The 22,921-nt window shown below is 28.7% G+C and overlaps 1 protein-coding gene across 2 annotated transcripts in view; it reads right to left on the reverse strand.

Moving 5' to 3' along the window:
• The window catches only part of ss (aryl hydrocarbon receptor spineless), a 173,790-nt gene that overhangs the window by 67,065 nt on the left and 83,804 nt on the right, over positions 1–22,921 (reverse strand). For both annotated transcript variants that reach the window (XM_088183218.1, XM_088183217.1), the window contains exon 2: positions 16,993–17,183. In XM_088183218.1, the coding sequence (XP_088039344.1) occupies positions 16,993–17,183 (191 nt within the window). The remainder of the gene's footprint in view (positions 1–16,992; positions 17,184–22,921) is intronic.

A 22,921-nucleotide genomic window follows, 5' to 3' on the forward strand; every position in this document is an offset into this window, starting at 1 on the left:
ATCTAGAAAGTGGCAGTGAATTATGTGTTTGTTGTGTATCCACTTTTTTCATCTTCGCAATTTTCGCAATCCACGAATGATTGTCGTTAAATAGTGCGTGAAGCTTATTATCTTCGTTTGCATACATAGTTAATATGTTTTTTATTGTTATTTTTCTATAACAACCTACATATATTATGTATGTTTGGATAGTAACATATGGTCGAGTTTATCGCTGGCTACAAGCTCGAAAATGCGCGATGGAGATTAATTATATAAAAAATCGATTGGCTCGCAGCAGCAGCAGCAGCAAAAGGCTTTAACAAAAAGGCGGTGGTAAAAAATTTGGCACGACAATTTACCACGGGTAGAATGGTAGCCGAGAAGTGGCAGCCTTCGGCTACCGACTGCCAACTACCAGTCGGCCTTTGCTTATCTGTCATCTGGCCAAAGTGTTTTGTACTGCCGCTCATAAGGCACCACAATAAGAAAAACAAACAAAGAAGGGCGAGTAAAACATTTGGTTTGTTTGTAATAATTAATATTATATAGAATATTCTATAAATATTTATTGAATTTAATAATTTTCTAAGTCAGAGATAATTTACATTATAAAAAATAAAAATATTTTAAGTTAAGCATACAAACATTTTCAAAAATAAAATAAAAATTTAGCTATATATCGCGACATATTTACTTATTTATTGTGAATCGTCTTTTGTAACATGACGGGGTAAACACAATCAACAACTATAAAATAGATAGTGAGATATCAGAATAAAATCAATCATCACGATTTTTATCCGCGAGATTAGTATAATAAAATCACGGAAAACATAATCTGTGATGATCGATCGGAATTATAATTATTCAATAAGCATTAATTTCGATCTCCGCGACACGATATGGTATTCGAATCCAAATTAGTCCCTGACCTTTATAACTGATATATCGTACTACATATCATATATTTTTTAAAAAGCGTTGTAAATTCAATAACTATAATTAAATATTAAATTTGATTTTTTAAGTAATACACTATAATAAAAATATATACCTTTAAGGAAAATACATTTTTATATATTACTTATTTTGTGAACCTTTTATTGTAATCGACCATTAGAAATATCAAATACTTTATGCAGGCAATACAAAAGAGCATTTAACTAATACGAAGATGATTTTATAATTTTTTTTGTAATAGCACAATACTGAAGAAAATACAATCTTTAAATATCCTCAACCAAATTTTAGTATTATTTTTGTATTAGGTACAACTTCTATTAAATATAATATTTTAATTGAACCATTTATAATTTACTATTTTTATGTTAATTATTATTGGAAATGTAATACCTTTAATTTATATATTTTAATAATAAAACTAATATTTTAAAGCTAAATTAAGTAAAAAGCATAGTTTTTGAAGTACTTAAATCATCATTAAATAGGTTAATATATAATAGATAAAATAACTATAATAAACTAAAATAAATACATTTTTTTATATGTAAATTATTAAAATTCAAAACTTAAAAATATTAAAAATAAATGAAAAGCTTTTATTTACATTAATTTATTACACATTAAAAATAAACGTTATTCGTAGTAGGTAATTTAATTTTAAAAGTATGAACTATATATATTAGCTATTGATATTATATTTTTTAAAAACGTACTTTTAATTTCTGGACATGATATTAATATTGTTGTATTTTATAAAATGTACTATTTTTTATATTTATTATGTATATGATTACACATTATTTAATGAATTTAGTCAATAAAACCGAATATAAAGTATTAAATATGCTTTAATTTTTTAAGTATTAAATTTAAATAGGCAGCTAAAAAAAGGTTATTCCAGAAATATTTACATTTTAGGAAGCTGAGATGTGCTAGGTTGGAATGCTAGTGAGAGCTAAAAGAGGAAAGGTTGTCACGGAAAGTTTTATTTTAGGATTTTGAGATCTGTAAACTAGATGGCAGGATGCTAAAAAAAGTTATCTCAGAAATTTTGTGAAACCGGGATAAACCCGATAAAACCAAGAATGATGTGTGTAACCGAGATCGACGGTGTGAAACCGCGACAATCCCAGGCAAACCAGGATGTATAGCAAGCCTATTCATAAGTACCGCTGAAAAAACTGCTCTTTGTTTGGAAAGGAAGCGCTCTAGATAGTATATTCTACACTACACATATTACTATTGTTTTTTTACTATCGGTTATTAATCACCTAAAACGTTTATATTTTAGGGTGTGAACATAATTCGCGAGTATATCCAAAAAGCGGTAAAATTTTAAAATAAAATTGAAAAGCATTATAAAATATGTGACACTTGTCACAAAAGCAGATATGCAAAAAACGGATGAGGACAGACGAGACGAGCAAAGATAACCGCATTGGTACGAAACACATCAGCGGATCGTCTAGCGAGAATATATCACGACTATCACGACCACTTGACCGAAATTACAGCTGACAATAATACAACTTGACACACCAGTTAAGACTTCGACTTGCAAGAACTGTCGTTTTAACTAAATAAACGTTAACAACGTTGTCGTTTTAATAAAATAAACGTTAACCAGCTTTTCGGCCCACTTTATCTGCAAAGTCACACCTCTTTGGCCTCAAATCCAAAAATATAATATTATTAGATATTTTAAATTAATAAATCAATAAATGACTTGCTGAAACAAGGTGAAATTTTTTTCTAAACTCTTTATAGAGAAATATATTGTTCTAGTACTACATTTTAAAGAAAAATCATTCACACTAATTCATCCAAAATTAATTCACTGTCTAAAATAATGATCAATATTAATATTTATTGAAAATCTTCTGTTGCAACATACAATTAGCAACTACAAAGTAAGTAGTAAAACACACTAAAGGTCACTTTTATATTTTAATAATTTTTAACTAATTTTACAGCTTACAATCAATATATTTCTAACTCGATTTTATTTTAATTATTCATCTGTGATATTCGGGAAATTTAGTGAAACCTTACTAATGTGATATATAATAACTAATTTCAATCTTCCAGGCTCGATAGTAATTAAAAAACTATAGTATTTATATGGGATTAAAACCCAGGTCTTTTAAGTACTAGTTACTGACGTATATCACTATTCTATCCTGCTGTTAAAAGTTTCCTGAACTATTTCTAAATATTTGTTTTATTACTTAATTAATATTACTTAATGTAGCTTATTCATAAAGTTATTATTAGCTTTACACAAGAATTTTAGGTATGACGAAGGGAGAATTCATCATTCGCTGCGTCTGTTCATACACATATACACATTATGAATACCTAGGAGGGGAGTGAGTACAATTTTAATAGTAAAATTGAAATTAACGTGTATTTTAGGGTGTGAATTATTAATTAAATATATGGAATCGTCTGCGATAACCGGTGCGGGCCATGCCCCCATCTCCATAGATAGCAGATGGTCCACCGAAATAATTATTCATTTACATTAATAACTCTACTTTAGATTAGAACCGTGGACAAAATGATAATTTAACAGAGCCATTTGGAAATTACGTTATAGTACTTCTAAAAGAAAATGTATCTAATATCATTGAGTGGTTCAAAAAGTTTGATTAAATAAATATATCTTTATAAGTTACCAGTAAAAGAATATTTGTAAACACAGAATATATTACATCCATTATAAAGTTTAGTTTAAATTAGCGTCGTACGTCACACTGGACGATCAAACAAAACTATAACACTTTGTCCATATTTATTCAATATCACATTGTGGCATAGTCTCGTGTATATAAAAGGCAATAATGTTGATAGTGGAGACACGGCGTTTATTCGTGTTTTATTTGCTGTCCGTCGGCGTTATTATCACCTGACCATTACTACAAAAGGCACATTCAAGTTATTTACGGCCCATATTGAAATTCATTCAACACGAACCTATATAATGAAATAATTAAGATTGTAATAACAGATACCGATACAACTTAATATACCTTTAATTGGGCACTGGAATTAGTTGCTGCTCGAACATTTCAATGAATAACACCGCTCGATAGTGCCTCGAAACGTTATGGCATCACGACATTATTACGCACATGTATAATTAGATATTTAATTAATACGTGTTAAAAAATCACTTATTATATATGTTAATGTGCTGTTGCAAATCTAGTTTTTCTAACCATTTATATAATTTTTTTTTTATAAATTTATTATAATTAAATAGATTTACAATCAAGATTAGTGATATGTTTTAAATTAACTATCAATTTGCCATTATTGCAAATCACCATTAAGTTTACATATTTTTTTATATTGTATCGTATAATAAACTAATGATTTCGATCTAAAATGTATTTTTATATCTTATGAAGTATTTTTCCATGTCAAGTCGCTAGTTAGATACACATATTTTAGACGTGTAATAATTGTAATGATATATTTTACAGAAAAGCTTTTACGAAATAGATATTTTTCTTTTTACTATATGTCTTACAAATCTTATTATAAATTTTAACTAAAAATCAGTAATAAACTAGTACATTTTTAAATTTACCAAGCTTTTTGTACGCAATAAAAATTGTAATAAATCAGCAAATTGTAATTAAATGAAAAATATGTATCTCTTTGTGTATCTACAATATAACGTTTAAACCATTAACTAAAAAATAATTTGATGTAAGAATTACAATTTTAAATATATTTAAAATATGCATACACACACATTTTAAATTAATGTGATGTACTCAAGAGATTATAAGATGTCTGATAATCGAAATGGGCTGCGACCCACAATTTATTAACCTGTTGTCTGCTACCGTGAGTCCGGTGTATTTTTATACCTCGTAAGCGACACCGATTCGTATAAAAGTGGCATTAATAATTTGGACCTTATCAGAAAGGAACCGACAAAACGTGGGCAGATAGATGACCGTTCGCGTACTTTAATTATTAAACTCAATACCCCATTAAGCAACCTCGATCAAATCGATTAACTATATTTTAAAATAATGAATTTCAATATTAATCCATTTTTGTTGCTGTATATTTAAGCACTTGATTGATTTAAAACGTGCTCAACTAATTTAAACCCATTCTGTTTCGATTTACATATGCATTAAGTGGATTGAGATGTATCAACGGCTCACCCTCGGCTATCGATCGTTTGTAAATATTTCCCCGTCGTTAATGGGTTATTGTATCTTCTTAACACGTGGTTAACCATTATCTTCGGCATAGCTAATGAACCGTCCCGTCGACACCTCTAGATGCCGACACCCAAAGGACCACAAAATCTTATACATAAAAAAAGAATAATAGACATTCCAATCTCGACTCAATGAATCCTCCAAATGAGCCACCGTATTTTATACAATCGACGGAGACGACTTAATTAACTCGCGTATACACATACGTATGTATAAACGGTATATTATAGGAATATGTATATAGGACGGTATGAAGTTTTTAAGGGTGTTGGAGTTGATTAAGACATAAGTCCTCATGCTAATGAAGGAAGACGGCTTACTCGACAAGAAGCAGAACTTGCCTTACAAATAAACTACCTCACTCAACAACGCCTTCTTGACCTCGAGCTGCTCTCTCGGACTCGATTGATACCTGCAGAAAAGATTTAACAGGCCGAATTTGAATAAGAGCATACTTGGATGCATGCCGGCTACAGTGTGTTTGCGCATTTCATGAAACAATGTCAGAATATTTTTTACTGAAATTTGATCTATATAAATGAGTTGTAATTTAAAAGATTTAATAATTCCAGAGTATTTTAATGACTCAATGCAATATCTTGACCCCCATTATTGATTGTATAATATAAAAAAATCTGAATGATTCTAAAAAGTAAAAAAAAAATATTATTTGAGAATCATTGTTACATATGACTACCAATTATTTTTTTAGTTAGAAAAAACTCATAATCTAGCAACGCAAAATTAATTCGTAATTTTTCTTATACTTAAATAAACATACATTGAAACACGATCCATATTTTTTGTTAAGCAATTAATAAAGAAGGCTAACATCGTGCCATACAATTATGGGATGATTATTATATGCAACACTCTGTGGTGCTTAAACTAGAATAAGTAATAAATAAGGAATTTATTACTTCTCAAAACATAATATGTGAACAACAATCGGGATTCAGAGAAAAGCATTCCACTGAAACTGCATTACAAGTAGTGATAAATGATTGGCCGTTGGCTAAGGATACAAACAAAATCATTGGAGCAGTTTTCTTGGATTTCAAGAGAGCCTTCGAAACAATAGACAGAAAGATAATGTTAAAGAAATTGGAGAGTATAGGTATAAGTGATATAGTTTTAAGATGGTTTAATAATTACTTATATAAAAGAAAACAAAAAGTTAAAATAAATAATGTATATTCTGAAGAAAAATTAGTGTCTTATGGAGTACCACAAGGGTCTAAATTGGGACCATTGTTATTTGTTTTGTATATTAATGATATAGTTAATAACGTGAAAAAATGTAAAATTCATCTATTTGCGGATGACACATTAATGTATTGCATAGGTGATAACATTAAAGAAATTGTAAATAATTTAAATAATGAATTAAGTATATTAGAAATATGGTTAAAGAATAATGTACTTAAATTAAATGAGAATAAAACTAAATGTATGTTTATTAATTATAAAAATGTGTTAGATAATAGTACCAAAATAGTAATAAATAACTCTAGTATAGAAATAGTGCATAATATAAAATATTTAGGTGTAATTGTTGATACAAAATTAAATTTTAAAGAACATTGTAATTACATATTAAAAAAAATTAGTAGAAAAATAGGTTTATTATCTAGATTAAGAAATATATTAAGTATAAATACAAAAAAAAAATTTACAATAGTATAATATTGCCCCATTTTAATTATTGTGCAACACTATTAAATATGTTAAATAAATTAGATAAACAAATGTTGCAAAAATTACAAAATAGGGCAATGAGAGTAATCTTAAATAAAAATAGATTAACTAATTGTAAAAGTATGATTGATAGATTAGAATGGTTGAATGTTCAATAAATATTGAGTATGAGTGTTTTAGTATTTATATATAAGTTAGAAAATAATATGTTACCAGAATATTTTAATAAGTATTTAATAAGAAATAAAGATGTACATAAATATAATACTAGAAATAGAGAAAATTTAAAGAAAATTAAGTATAAGAAAACGAGTACGGCTAGGGGAATTATGTACGGAGGTTTTGATTTATATAATAGTCTTCCAAGAGAAATCCGAAACAGCAAAAATATAACGGGTTTCATAAATGGAATAAAAAAACACCTTCGTACATATAGAAATAAATTATAATATTAAGTCTTTATTATTGTATATTTTTATTTTTTCTTTCTGTTATGTATTTTTTATATATTTTTATATATGTTTACTAAATTTGTTTGATGTAAAGATTAGCTATTAAGCTAAATAAATTAATAAAATAAAATAAAATAAATAAATACAGTTTCTCGAGAGCTAATATTTTTTTTTTGCTGAAAAATATTTTTTACGAGTATTTTTAAATGGTTTATAACCGCTTAAATTTATATTATACAGCTGCATACAAAGCAGGTAATTTAAAGTGGATAGGTATATCCGATTAACACTCCGAAAACATTGTTTTACAATATTAGTTTTATAGCTGACTCGTGCATTTTTAAATCCATGTAGATTACTACAGCATTAACTAGCCCTCAAGGCTATGCTTCTGATGAATTTGGATCCGCTAAAACTGTGCAGTAGAACATGTTTGCTTGCTCGAATTCTTCTAAAATTTTACATCACATTCAAGAGTTGGAGATATAAATACATTGTAAATACACCTAACACTCTATATGAAAATAAATAACAAAAAACACTACTAATTTTAAAATACCAAATATTTTTAATACCCTTGCAACTATTAATATTTATTAGACAGTACAAATTTAATTCGTTAATTAACTAAAAAAAATCATGCCTCAAAATTTCATACTTCTATAGAACAAGTTCAAATTATAAACTCAATCCCTGTTCACAAAATATCATCGTCTAAAAATACAATCGTGTCTAGTTAACGCCAATCGGTAAAATATGAATCAACTCTTTGGAAAGTCATTAATGTTTAACGATCGCACAAAACGATTTCCACCCGCCGAACTCATTCGAACAAAATTATCGAGATTTATGCCTTTCCGCGTACGCCGACCGGTTACGACAAAATGCATAAATTTTATGCTTCCTCCGATTTTATGTAACCAAATAAATTTTCAACGTTAGCCTCGACGATGCCTATGCATGTATTGTGAGGGGACACGTACATACGTGTGTAAGGCCACGTGTCGCTACCGATTATTTATTATACCAAGCGAGCTTTTAACGCATAGATTAATCCGTGATATAAAAGCGCTCGAATATGTTAACGTCGCGAGCTTTATGCTCCGCTAGACAAATGTTGTGAACAACTGCCTAGGTACCTGGCAAAAAATTGTCGCTGAAGAATATACATATAATGCAAATTTAATTTAATTAATCTGCGTACACACGCCTAATCGACGTATGCTTTATTAAGTCAAAATCACACAGTTTGAGAAGCGTGCGTGTTGGTAACTATTGATAAGATTGCATGTCAACAACAGCTGACACAGTCTGCGCCCTTAGGCAGCCAACACGGGAAATTCGGCTAATTCGGCAATTTGAGCGATTGTTCACATATACATATATTTTTATACAGATTGAATTAATCTCGCATTTACTAATTTAGTATCGGAATAAAATTTAACTAGGAAAGTATCTAAAAACTACTTCACATTGAATACATAAACAGTTGACAAAAACAATTGTTTTATAAAAAAATCCGTTATGCTAAATATATTAAAAATAATAAATGTGGTAATAAAAGAATTTAATTTCTTATCAAATCATCAATTTAACTTTAAAAATAAACACTACAATTAAACATACATAGGTTGTAAAAAAGATATAATCAAGGCTTTTGGTAGTGTGGCACCATGGACTACTACAAAATAAAGAGACACACAGAGCATATGCTTAGTAATCCAATCTGAAAGATAGACACTTGCAAATAAATTTCAGAAAAGTAAATACAAAACTAAATCAAATATCGGTTGTGCCTCAAGGCAACATTTTGGACCGATGCTGTATTTATTATACGCGATAGATCTTCCTCAGAAATACTTAACAAGAATATATTGGAATTCATCTAACTTGAAAAACTTATATTTAGAACAATAGGATACATCTGGGACTTCAATTTTGTAGGCTGTACTGGCTCACAAAAACAAAATGATAATATATAACATTGTATTATATAGCTCAAATTTGGGGTGTGACCTCCATATCTAATATCAATATTCTTGAAAGATTCCAGAATATTTGAACAGATTACAATTTTACCACAATATAATGCTAAACTACTTTGCTTTAACTAAACATAGATTTAAGCTTGTAACAAGTATGTTTTATCACGAGTGGTATAAGTCTAAGACTATCATGAGATCAAATGCCATATGGACCTTAATGTTTTATAATTTCTATCGTGTCTAATAATATAATTATAATTCCGATCGATTATCACAGATTAGATTTACCTAGATTCTGATTTCACGGATATATATCGTAATGATTAATTAAACTCGAACTAGATCGTAAATATTAAGTATTTTCTATTAATAAGCAATTACATTTTCAGCTCATATAGAATATATGATTAAAGGAAAAAAAATAAGCAATATCATGACCACTAACAAAGTGCTACGAACTAAGCTATAATAATAAAATATAATAAGACAGAGATAAGAATATATAACTATAGTTTAACTAAATTAAACATGCTATAAATATATAATATTTATTTGAAGTAAGCCTCCAATGGGAGACTGAAACCCATGTGTTATATTTATTTTTTTCTTCCTGAGTGCCTAGTTGCTGGGAGAAAAGAGCTAGAAGCAAATATAAATATGTATTATAGGAATTACTTATTGCTAATTACTGAACAAATATCTCGAGCTTGTGCTCTGTGAAACCTTTAGGAAACGATAAAAAGAATAACTTGTATTAAAAAAATATACGGTTCTTCAAAAATAAATAAATATGTTATTTCTCGCAAAATTATAATTTATGCATGACCTTTTTTATCGCGGTAATTTTCGCCAACGTAGTAATTGTTAAAAAAAATTGTATACTTAAAAAAAATAGTGAAAGAGAAATTTTAATCAGATATCCTGGGCCCTGTGAATAAATCTGAAAATATTGCCAAACCATAACTTAAAGTTAATTATTTACTGCAACATAAAATAAAAACGAGCATATCACGATTAAAATATGCATTAAAAATATAAATAAAAAAAAAAATTTTTTTTTAAGTAAATAAGCTTTGCCTTAATGTTTTTGTAGCATCAAGGATTTACGATATATTGTAAAAGTAATTTTTATTTAAACGACTGTTACTCTACGATGAGATTTTAATTTTCTATTGGTAGTAAGGTATTGAATTCAACTTTGTATATATTTATATATTAATGGTTTTAATTGTAAATATCTTATTGAAAAGAACTATTATTTATCGTCATTGTGATTTACTATATTTCGACAGTGTTGGTCCTGTCATTATACTTAGCTCATTACGCAAAATTAGAGCTAATCAACTTAATAAAAAGTCACAATGGTTTAAAGAACATCCAGAAGATTTTTAGCTTGTGAACTATTATGCAAAATCTGAGCTTTGAATATATGATTCTCAGCTTGTTGGCACGATTTCATCTATAAGAGACAGTAAGCAAATAATCTTTTACGAATCGGAAGACTAAATATTTTCTAAAATAAATGTTAATCGAGTTGAGAAGCAGTAGAAAATCATACAACATTTATAAGAAAACTTTCTGTATAGCTAACAATTCCTCTATGAATAAAACGTTGAATATATAACTGTTTTATTATAAGCTATATTTAGTGTAACAATAAAAAAATGCATAATTTACCAGTTTTACAGTTAACGTTTAATTTTATTAAATTTGGCAATTAATCAAATATTTTGCTAAACGTAATAAAAAATGCACTTAAAATAACATAAAAATAATGTCCCTTAATCAAGTTTCATTATTGAAAAAATATAAATTTATAAGTATCTATGCAAAATGGCTTTAACATAATCCTAAAAATTTAGTTTATGTTACTTAATTTATTTTGCAAATCTGAAACCGTTTAAATATATAACTATTGTTTCACCTATCATTTTTTAAAATGTCATACAATCGTTCCAACAATATTGCCCTGGTTCGTATTTAAAATAATTGTGTAACATAAACATTTTTGGCCTCTCTGTACTACATTTTCCAGAATAGGAAAAAATATTTTCGTGGGAAATAAAACGGAGGACGTCAGGTCCGAAGCAACCCCGTAATAAAGATTAGAGAAAGTTATGTGGGTACTTTGCGGCCCCGAGGGAATTGGACTTTCTTTGTCTGGCCAACTTGGCCCGCTGGAAGGGTATCAGGGTAAATGTTAAATTACAAACGCTAATGCACCCCCACACGTTCGGTTCAGTTACTACGTTGGAATAATATATGTACATTGGTACATATTTATTTAAGTATGCAACTCTCGAGTAATAAAGATATTCGTATATATTAAATTTTATCGTTTGGACTATTGTGTCACAGAATATTTAAAAGTTAACACTTGTATGTGTGGTATAGTTTAAATTCAACTAACTATATAATTGTTTAATAATAATAATTCATTCACTTTGTATACAGTTAATTTAAAGAAAAATATGTTCAAACCGTAGTTTTTCTATTATCATATATTATAGTATCATTGTTGTTATATTTACTTGAACATATCAAAAAGTTGTTCCTTAGAAAGAGTAGACAAATATACGTCAATGTGATTTTATTAACTCCAAAATATATCCAATGAGACTTGACAAACTAATCGTAATCAGAAAGGTTCGCATAAAAAGGGAGAGTATAATGGGGCGACAATATATTATTCAAGTTCCTGTAGCGTAACTTTGCTTATTTTGTAACGGATGACATTTAATATAATATTTATATATTTAATAGTAAGGGGGTGAGATAGCCATGGGGTGGTAAGAGGGTGAATATGTTTTTATAAAGGCTCTAACGATGTAGTAAAGATACATACAAACCGACGTAATTAATTTTAAAATACAGATTTAATCAAATCTCATGAAATTAAAAAAATACATTTTGAGTTCTATTTTATTATTTATATTTTTTTTAATTCTGTATAAATAAATTATTTAATTTTAAACATTGGTACTCCATATTTCTAGCATAGTTATTTTTTTTAAATTATTCTTTAAAATCAATAATGTTGGTTTTAGTTTGTTATTAAAATAAAATTATCTTTTCACTAGTAGATAAGTTTGATTGTTAACTTTAACTTATTTATTGTTTTATTTAATTTAAATACATTTAAATATAGGTAAAACAATGTTATGAATCGATTAAATGGTTATATGTATATATATATATGAATCACTTTTAATTAATATCATTGTTAGGGGTGTTTATATGTATTAAACATACAACCCCCGTCTCTTTTGACGTGTGTTTTCAATCTCAGTCGTTTATAAACGTTTCAAATGGCGCCCATTATGTTGGCATCAATGGAAAACATAAAAAAGAGAGCACACACAACTTAGCCAGGAAGAGCGGTGGAGTGGGTTGGGTAGGGGTAGGGGTTGTACGAAACGTTAGGGTGAAAAGTAAAGAGCAGTGACATCTTTGGGAAAGTTTTTTGTTTGTGGAGGGTGGAAAACGACCGGGTATTGCTACAAGAAGGGGTGGTTGCATCTGTGGGGCGGTGATATATTCCGAATTGAATTTCGGCGGAACACATTGGGCGCCGGGGGATCCTCCCCCCGTTCCACGACGCCGGGGTGGTTTGCACCCCTGCGCGCAGGTCACGCGATGGCGCCATTAAAATTCGTATAAAACCGACTGTGGCCGTCCGCCGCTGGATCTATGTACTACCTTTGTGAGAGTGTGTTTGTGTATGGGTGTACAGGGCCGTTTTTGCTTAAGGGGTGCGATTGATACCGTAGTATTAAGATAGTAATTTTAATGGGAAAATTACAATTTGGGAAGAAATAATAACTAAATGGCAGTAGGCAGGACAAGTTTGTGGGTGCAAATAAAATAAATAATAGAACAACAACAAAAAATACTATGTAAAAAATATGGAGCATATTTTTTATATTGAGAAGTTATTATTGTTAAATTAAAAAATATTTATATGAAAAAAAATATATAAATTACTATGTTGAACGTCTCTGATTCGCTGCAAACAAAGTATACTTTCTTCAACAAAAGTTAAATTCTATACAATGTATTCTACTATCGCCACGTTTTTATATCCAGAATAAATACAACCAGTTGTGTTTACGACCCACCCTCGCCAGTACGAATATGTATTTTTAATACACTTTTTTATTATAAATAAAAAAGCGATCGTAACTTATAACTATAGCAATAAAAAAAATCACACAAAATTCAGGATGGCAATTTTTGAATTAGCCTCCGATTTAAAAAAAAGTCATTACATCAATTTAGAACGGAATCGTATTACTTAAACGCACATGAATATTTTTAATGAAGTATTCGCACGAGACTTTAATTGGGGGAAAAGAGCCGCATAAATTAACATTGCGGGGGTATTTAATAAATCCCGACGTCTATCTGTGTGAGTTATTGCAGATAAGTAGGTGGAACTGGCAGGCTAATTATTAGAGAATTAATCACTTTTGGCCAAGCTGTATATATGAATGTATCAAGAGAAGAAAAATGTTTGTCGAAAAAAAAACCCGCTTTCGTGATGATAATAGGGAAAGTTCCTCCCTCGTAAAAGTCACGAAGAATTTTCCGACGGAAACGGATTCAATCACACGTATTAGCATTGACCCAATTCGTAGGTATGGGCGAATTGTGGGCCACCCTGTGTATATATGGTAATCAGAGCTGAATGGAAACAAAATATGAGTATGAATAAATGATGGCGACGAAAAGCTTGTCTGCGTTTCGGCCAAAGCTTGATGTATTATAGTATAATTGCGTAATTAACGTATTATTGCTGTAGAAATAATATGAACATAATATATTTATGATGTGTCAAAAAATATAAATAAATTTGATAATATCTATATATTCCTAAACTTATGTACAATCTGGTTAAATATATATAAATCTGTATTTATTTTATAAATAGAGCATAGAAAAATACGTACTTCAACATTAAATCAATCTGAAATAAGTTAAAGATAAAAAAAATTATAACCAAAGTAGCATTGGTTAAAAAATAAACCATCAATATTTAAAAGATATTTTTATTATTTATTGATTTAATAGCAAAACTTGCAAATATTCCTTTGTGTAAAATAAATATAAAATATCAAAGATTGGATCTAATTTTATAAATAATCATAATTAGATTTATATTAGGATGAAGATCTTACAATAAATGTTTCCTACGTTTTATATTTTTTAATAAATGCGACATATGATCAAACTATACAATAATGTAATATACAATGAAAATGAATGGCAATAATAGCGTCGCCGCCGTTTTGATTGGCACAATAACCCAGCAACAACATGTGAAGATGCAATGCTGTAATTTGTTTGTGAGTACGCAATCGACAATGGTCGTCAGGTAAAATAATGACATGAATTATGGTCAGCCTACCCGTACTTTGTCAAATAGCAGCCATTAACCCCCATAAGTGCCATTATATGCTGACCCAAGTCAACTGCATAGACAACCCGAGATTTTTTATTTTCTTTAAAAAAATATAAACGCAAATAAATATAATCTCACATACGGAAAATGACTCGTGGAAAAATATTTGCAATCAAATACGCAATAACGTAGCAAATTTATACTTATTAAGAAATTTTCTCAATCACTGCGGTTGTTGAAATGCATGTGATCATTGTCATAGTAAGCGATATGTAATAAACGCGGCAACGTGAATTGCAGCTCGAGTATTTCCATTGTGATATTTTCACGACTCAAGTTATGTAGCAGCTCATATAATATAATGAGGAATATATTGCAATAATCTAGTACAACATTCATTGTTTTTGTTCTTAAATATATATAACTCAATCGACCCTAGAAGTCACATGGCTTTTCCAGGGTTATTTTTAAGCAATGCTGAACATAAATACAGTCATCAAATAGTGAATCTAAGCTAAACTACAGTTATTTGAGATGTGCCTATACTGATGTATTCCAGGTATAAGTTCATTTATTATACAATAAATAAAAGGAGCAAAACATTGCCTTCAAAAGCACCCACTTTCTAAATATTTTCACATAAACATTATTTAAAATTAAAGTTAAAATTTGATTGCAAATTATTGTTGACTTTTTGAACGTTTAAAAAATATTAGACACGAGAGAAAATATTCAACGAATGTAAATTAGTAGCAGTAAATTCAGGTATTCGATCTGAAAATACATGAAGAAGCAAACAAATAACGAAAAATCAACAACAGCACCAGCTCAATTATAAACATTTAATGTTTTTATAGATTTTATTATCGGTAATTTGACAACTAGATTTCATGCAGCAAAATTAATAAATACTGTTTTAAGTTTCATGTGGTTATTACTAAAAGAAAATCTAGAAAAAACAGTTTCGAAAATAGCAGGTGCTAGTAAAATTATATGATTTCAACTTTTCTATATGTAGTAAATAGTAATAAATATATTTACATACTTATCATTATTTATTTACATCCGATGTATAAATGTTACAGCGAATTCGTATTTTTTGGTAAAGATCTAAAGTCCAAATACATTTTCACAAGTAGATATATTATATATTTCTACTAGCGATAATTTAATTTAACTGATAGGCACCAATATGCTGCTCTAAAATGTCTATACATATGTTCGAATCTTATATGAACCCTAGTGTTTCTCAAATTCTATATAAAATTATAATTTCGATCGATTGTCACAGATTAGGTTTTTTCAGATTTTCCTAATCTTAAAATTAAGCTAGGTCGTGCACAGTGACATATATTGCTTGTAAGCTGTACCATAATGAATAAAATAAATGTCACCAGTGCTTTTTTATCATAAAACGCAATGAAATGGCGCTCTTTCGGGATTGCGGGATTTTTTAAATTTTAAATCTCTTAAAAAATTAATGTTTGACCTACAAAATTTTTATTACTGACTAAGACAATTTTAACACTTTTGATTATCAAAACTTGTCAGAGTCTTTTCTATCCTTTAAAGTACGTTTATATGTGATTACTCAGAGAACGACATTCGGCCATAGATATTAACAGTAAAATCGAAAAGATTTGACAAAAAAAAACAAATCCTTGGAATAAATTATTGATATTTGTCTTTCATACCATAACTTCAAGATATGTTAAGAATATACTTGAATAAAATAATACCAAGATGTAAGTTCCAACATTTTTCTTTACAAAAAAATCACAAAATGTAATTGTGTTAAGAAAGTATTTTATAAAAATATTATAAAAATGTTAGAACGATTCAGATAAAATCAACGTGTTTATATATATATTTTTAATATAAATCGTGATATTTTGTCATTGCAGAAAAAAAGACAAATCTTCGCTTATTTGATATTTTGTATGTTATTATGACTAGAAAGTTTTTATCGCATTTGATACTAAAATTGATTATAAAGTATATTGCGAAATTCTAAAATGTACTTCTGAACTTCTACAAAAAATCCCAATGCCATTTTGAAAACATTGCTAATCTTTCCTTACGCGTATAATCTACAACTTTTAAATTAGTAGTAACTTTAAGGCGCAAATGATGTATTCGACAGCCATAAATCACGTAAAATCAAATTTCGAGACATAATCAAGGTAAATAATTACGGGCACCGCGATCGTTGGGCATGAACGGTTTTTAATTGGCCGGCGGCCGATGATTGTGGGTTTACTCACCTTGGAAGTAACTTTTGGTGCGTAGGTAGGAAACGGAAAGCCTCAATATGGAGAGACGGTCCAGCTTACTGAGGATATTTTGTTCGAATGGCAGCAGAGAGGCGAGGGTGTCCAGCTCAGCGTTCAACCTCTCTCGATGCCTTTTGCTGGGATTGCTTTTGGTTACTCCCTCCTTTGGCGGTGGTTTTACACTGAAACAAAATTAAAAACTTATACAACAATTCCTTTCATTGTACGCTCTCAAATTTTGTACGTATTAACTAAATTTGTTCTTCTTTAATTTTAAGCCATCGACAACGTTTAGTCTCAAAAATCAGAAGCAATGCGATTGAAACTGTATCCGGGTTTCGTGTTGGCAGAGGGTTTTTGGTCACGCAATGGCTCGTGCCCCTGCTACTACCCCTATTACTCATAACGCACTCAGGATAAATCTAACCAACGGCTTACCTCTGTGCCCTGACCCTACGAAATGTGTAATTTACTGTTAGTCGAGCGAGAATGAACGTGGTTCAACATAAAAATAACAGAAAAACTAAAAGTTAAAGAAAATAATATCCGGAAAATAATTCAACAGTCAACTATATAGATATAACAAAACGTAATATTATCACTTAAATGTTAAATTACAATTTCGGTAGTATCATATATTATTTAAAAAAAACATCGATTTGGAGTCTAGAAATTTAGAATTAAATTCACAAAAAAAATACTTTTGTGCTTCACATATAGTCGTAAAAATTATTAAATCGACCATAATAAAAAAACTATACCTGCCAATAAAAAAACTAATCACAACAGTAAACAAAGTTTATGAGTTTGTAAAAAATACAAAGCTATTTTTATATGGAATTTTATACCAAAAAATAATAATATAGAACTTCTAAAACTAATATCATAGTCAAGCATTGCAAATATCTAACCAGTATTTTTTAGCTAACTGACTTAAGCAAGACTTCAAAAAAACAATTAAAAATAAAATTATAATAAAAAAAAAGTAAAAAAACACTGAAAATTTTAATTTTGCGTTTATTTTTATATATAAGTTGAGCCATCTTATATTTGCGTAAATAAGCTTTAATGTTTTTTTATATTACATATATAATACGTCATTAAATATTTTTTGGTATTTTTATATAAAAAACCGTAAGCATATTTAAATGTAGCTAAAATATAATTTTTTTAAAGCAAATATTGAAATTTATTTAATGAAAATATTTAGAAATTGTAAAATATCTAAAGTTATTATAATAATAATTTCGACTGCCTAAAATTTTACCGATGGCTCCTTTTTAATATCTACACAAATGTTTTTAAATAATTAACCTAAAGATCGTTTATCATGTAGCAGCTAAATACAGGATTATTATATTATACTAAAAAATTGAGTTTAGATAATATCAAGTATGAAACTATTTGCCTACAATAATATATAATTATTTAATATTAATTTTAGTAAAAAAAAAAAAATTTTATAGCTTCGACACTGATATACTAAAAAAACTAATATTAAATATAAATAAAACACAGATAATATTTGCTACCGTGCAGTTCTAAAACATCGAAAAAATATAATTAAAATCAAATTTAAACTACAATAAATATCAGACAGAAAATAACAGGTGATTATAAAAAATCTAATTCAATTTTGTTATACAATAATGTAGCTCACTTTGTAAAAAAATAAACAATAGTTTATAATACTTGGATATATCATATAAAGACCCCAAGGAAAGAATATGAATATGACTTATGATTAAGCATATTATTTTTAATTTTCTATTAAATTTAGTTTGACTATTACTGTATTCTGATATTAAAAGTGGCATACGACATGTTTATATATATTTTTTTTAGATTTTGAAGCTTGTCTAAAATTCGCTATAACGAAAATCAATAATACAAAAGGCAACTAACAAATAATTGACTTTTTTGATTAACTTTCAAATTCAACAGTTTTTTGATCCAGACAAGTATTACTTTATTGATATTTTTTTATCAATTTTACGAATTACTGCAAATAATGTATTTTTGTCTCTCCATGGATAAAGAAACATCTTCCATAAATATCAGTAAAATAATATTTTTATCAACGATTTACATTTTTGAAACCATTTGACAATTAATAAAAAAATATAGTAAAAAATTAAGCTCAATATTTTCCGTAATACAATATATTCTGCTTAAGATTATACATGAAAATATTTCTCAAAGAATACACAAAATATAGCTTCCTTGATAAATAATTTTATAAAAAGAAAAAATTGTATGCGCTCTTTTTGCAATACAATATAATATAATTTTTTTATCAATTTATATGCAACACAAATAATTGTAAAGATATACATAGGTGGCGGTAAAATTGCCATATGTATCGCTGAATTTCTAAACTTGGGTTCTACAAAACACTGAGAACCGAAGAATTAAAAAATTATTTATAAATATAATATTTTAATACATATATTGGTATAAAAGCTCGTTTAGTCACGAGCACAGGTACTGACCACGCGCTTAGTGTAAACGACAATAAAACGTACCATCGCCACCCTCGCGGATCCGTTTCGGAATAAATTGTTTTTAGGGTTTTAATGACATTCTTTCCCTTTGCAGGGATGACTCCCCCCGGCAGATAAACTAATCATCTCGACGGGAGCCATTATCCGCCTGTTCACCTGGCTCACCCCAGGTAACGACCGAGCTTAAAACGAATTACGGCGCGCGAATAAACTTTAATTCGCGTAACGATCGGTCGTTATTTAACGTCGGGGGTGCCTCGAGTTAATAGCTGGTTGATATTTTTTATTATTATTATAAACAACCGGGTCGATTGTTTTTGGGGCTATTTGCTGTTTAGAACCGTTTCAAATTAATGATTGATCATTAACATAAAAAACGAATTAAACATATTCAATGCATGAAGTTCTTTGAGAGCTTTTCTACTTAAACTATTTTGCTATATGATCATTGTTATTAAATATACAGAACCTTAAAGGAATAATAATAAATATTTTTTTCTACAAACATTATATTTTTATGTCAAAAAATCATATTTGTTTACTAAAGTGTAAATTTTGATATTAATATTTGGTGCATTAATTAGCTTGAACCAATTGGTTTTAAATATTGACCCTTTTTATAGGTATATCATATCGTTAAACACGTGACCAAGTATTGAAACTTTGTTTACCCCTAGTCACTAGTTGTAGACAAACTTTTGAACCGAATATAATTATCACAACAACTTTTTTACAAAATATGTTGATTTGAATAACAGATCAATGACTTTGACCTTGACCTTGTAATTCAATTTATTTTTCATATTTGATATTAATATTATTGTGTATATACTTGTAATATGAGACGCATTTTAAAAAATCCATATTCATTTTTTTTAAGATTTAACAATTTAAGTGACTTATTGGTTTTTATTATGAAAGCAAGGCGAATTAAGAATTCAAGCAAAAAGATAAATTGGTGAAAATCGATATGATAAACACCTTTAATTTTTGTATTTTTCCCTGATTAAATTGATGTTTTTCATTAAATTTAGCAGTATTTTATCTTCTAACTTTCTACTTAAAAACTATAAAATAGTTATGAAACAGTAACTTGTACTTAATTGAATGCATGTATTTTATTTTATTCTTGAAAGAAACATTTTTGTGATTTTTAGTTTTAATCGATAGAAATTCGTTAGTTGCATAAATTTACAAACTTATATTAAAATTAAATATATTGTACAATTTTTCTATAATATTTATGATATACATGAAAACGATTAAAAATCAGTATTTTATTAATAAAAATAAAAATAGACATAAGCAGTCACAATTTGAGAGAAAGAACCTAAAATTATTTTAATGATTTACACATAAGAAGGAAGAAAGGAAGGATTAAAAGTTCCGGATTAATTAAAATGTGTTTTTTAGCATTTATTATAATGTATTGCTAGCAATTTAAATTTGAGTTTGATTTAATCCTTATTTTCGAAACTCGATACGCAAAATACGTTTATAGTACTTTCTAATATATTAATAAAAAAATTCTTTGATTGTATATTTTGATTATTATGTTTTTGATGAATAGTGTATGAATTTTGGGTGACTCAAAATTTATATTACAAATTTAGAAAAAATAACAATTAATGATAGTTTGTATTTAAGTATTAAATATATTTGAGTAATAAGGACTTAATGATCCTGAATGAATAACTGATTATTTGTTCATTATATTGAAAAAATAATGTGTGAAAATTTTGGCTCTAAATTATATAAATGTATTTTATTTTAATTAAAAAAATTTAATTAATATTTACCTACAAGTTAATCTCTAAGAATAAAGTTGTTTTTATATATAAATTTGCTGTAGATATATTTTAAGAACAAAAGTGAAACAGATAGATTGTATTATAGTATAAGTATAGAAAAAAGAAAAAAAATCTGGGTTATTGAGATTATTTTATGAAGATATTACTTTAACTTTACAGAGATTTTTTATTGTATTGCATATTTTATAAAGATAGTTTATAGCAGAAGTTCACCGAACAAAATCAGATGCTGAGCAATTAAAAATATATTGTAGTTCTTATTGCGGTTATTAACCTTCATAAAACAAACACCTTATACTGGCCACCATAATTACAGAATAGCACCAAAGTTGGGCTACTTTTATATGCGCCAACCGCTTTATTCCTAACAATAAAACGATCGACTCACTCCGAGCCCTACGTATAAAGCAACATTATCGAGATTTACAATGTTTGAACGATTCACCCGCTCGAAAGAGGCTTCTTCTCTAAATGATTTTTAATTTAAAAAAATGTAGATGGCTCAGTTGTGCGGAGAGAGAGAAGATAACAACGCCGACAATTTGGTGGTGCCCCAAGTCATCAGGGTCCGGCCTAATGACGCGGCATCAGCCCGGGCCCCCGGGGCCCCAAAGTATACGTTCTATGATCCGTGATCATCATTCAACCGCGGACATTACATCCATCTTTTGATAGCACTACCACTTGTCGTTCGTTGTTGTTGATGTTTAGTTTTTTCATTCGGTGGAAATATCGTATTGTTTTACGTCATTAATGCGAACCTATTATTAAGTGTGGCGGCCGGACGGTAATATAATTACACCCAGTATCCGCGGGTAATTACCGTGTAACTTTTGTCAAGATGATGTTGATTGAGGGAAGACACCCAGAATGACAGGCCTTGTGTCAAAAATGCTGTGATGAAGTATGAGAGTGCGTAGAGGCGGGATCATGTCGTGTATATTTTTGTGGGGTGTTTAAAAAGTGTGGTATTTTTTTATATAACATAAAACTTCTTTCTTCTACGTTCCCTTATTTATGAGGATATTGACCTACAATTGCCCTTTGGCAGGATTTTTTCGCGATTCCTCTTAAATTGTGCCATAATTTTTTATTAAATTATTGTGTTTATTTTTTTGATTTAAAAAAAGGATGAAGAAAGATATCGTTTGATTGACAAATATTTACTTAATTATATTTGTATATCCTAATGAGTCTGGATGTTCTATAAAAATAAAATATATGTATGCAATATAATGACAATTCATAACAATCAAATTCTGATAATTGAAACACTGAAATCTGTGAAATCGGAATGGTCCTACGCTTGATTTGGTTCGACATTATTAACGCGTTCTTTCCACCTTAAGAGTTTACGTTAATTGATCAAGTGGCACTTTCGCGGGCCGATCAGATAGGCGAAAGTACCTGGAAGGGAATGGAGCAAAAGAGGAGAAATAAGAAGGCGAAAAAAGGTGGTGGAATTCGTGAGAGGCCGACACAATAAATCGGGCGAGTAATTTAAGCGTGTCGCCGCCTTCTGCGGAACCGGCCACGACAAAAAAGATTTATGCCCTGACCGATCCGGCTAATGGATAAAGTGCCACTTCGCACTCTCTGCCGTAC

The sequence above is a fragment of the Plectrocnemia conspersa genome, unplaced genomic scaffold (assembly GCF_051122295.1).
Source record: "Plectrocnemia conspersa isolate PC_06_02 unplaced genomic scaffold, ASM5112229v1 ptg000003l, whole genome shotgun sequence".
Classification (NCBI taxonomy): Eukaryota; Metazoa; Arthropoda; class Insecta; order Trichoptera; family Polycentropodidae; genus Plectrocnemia; species Plectrocnemia conspersa.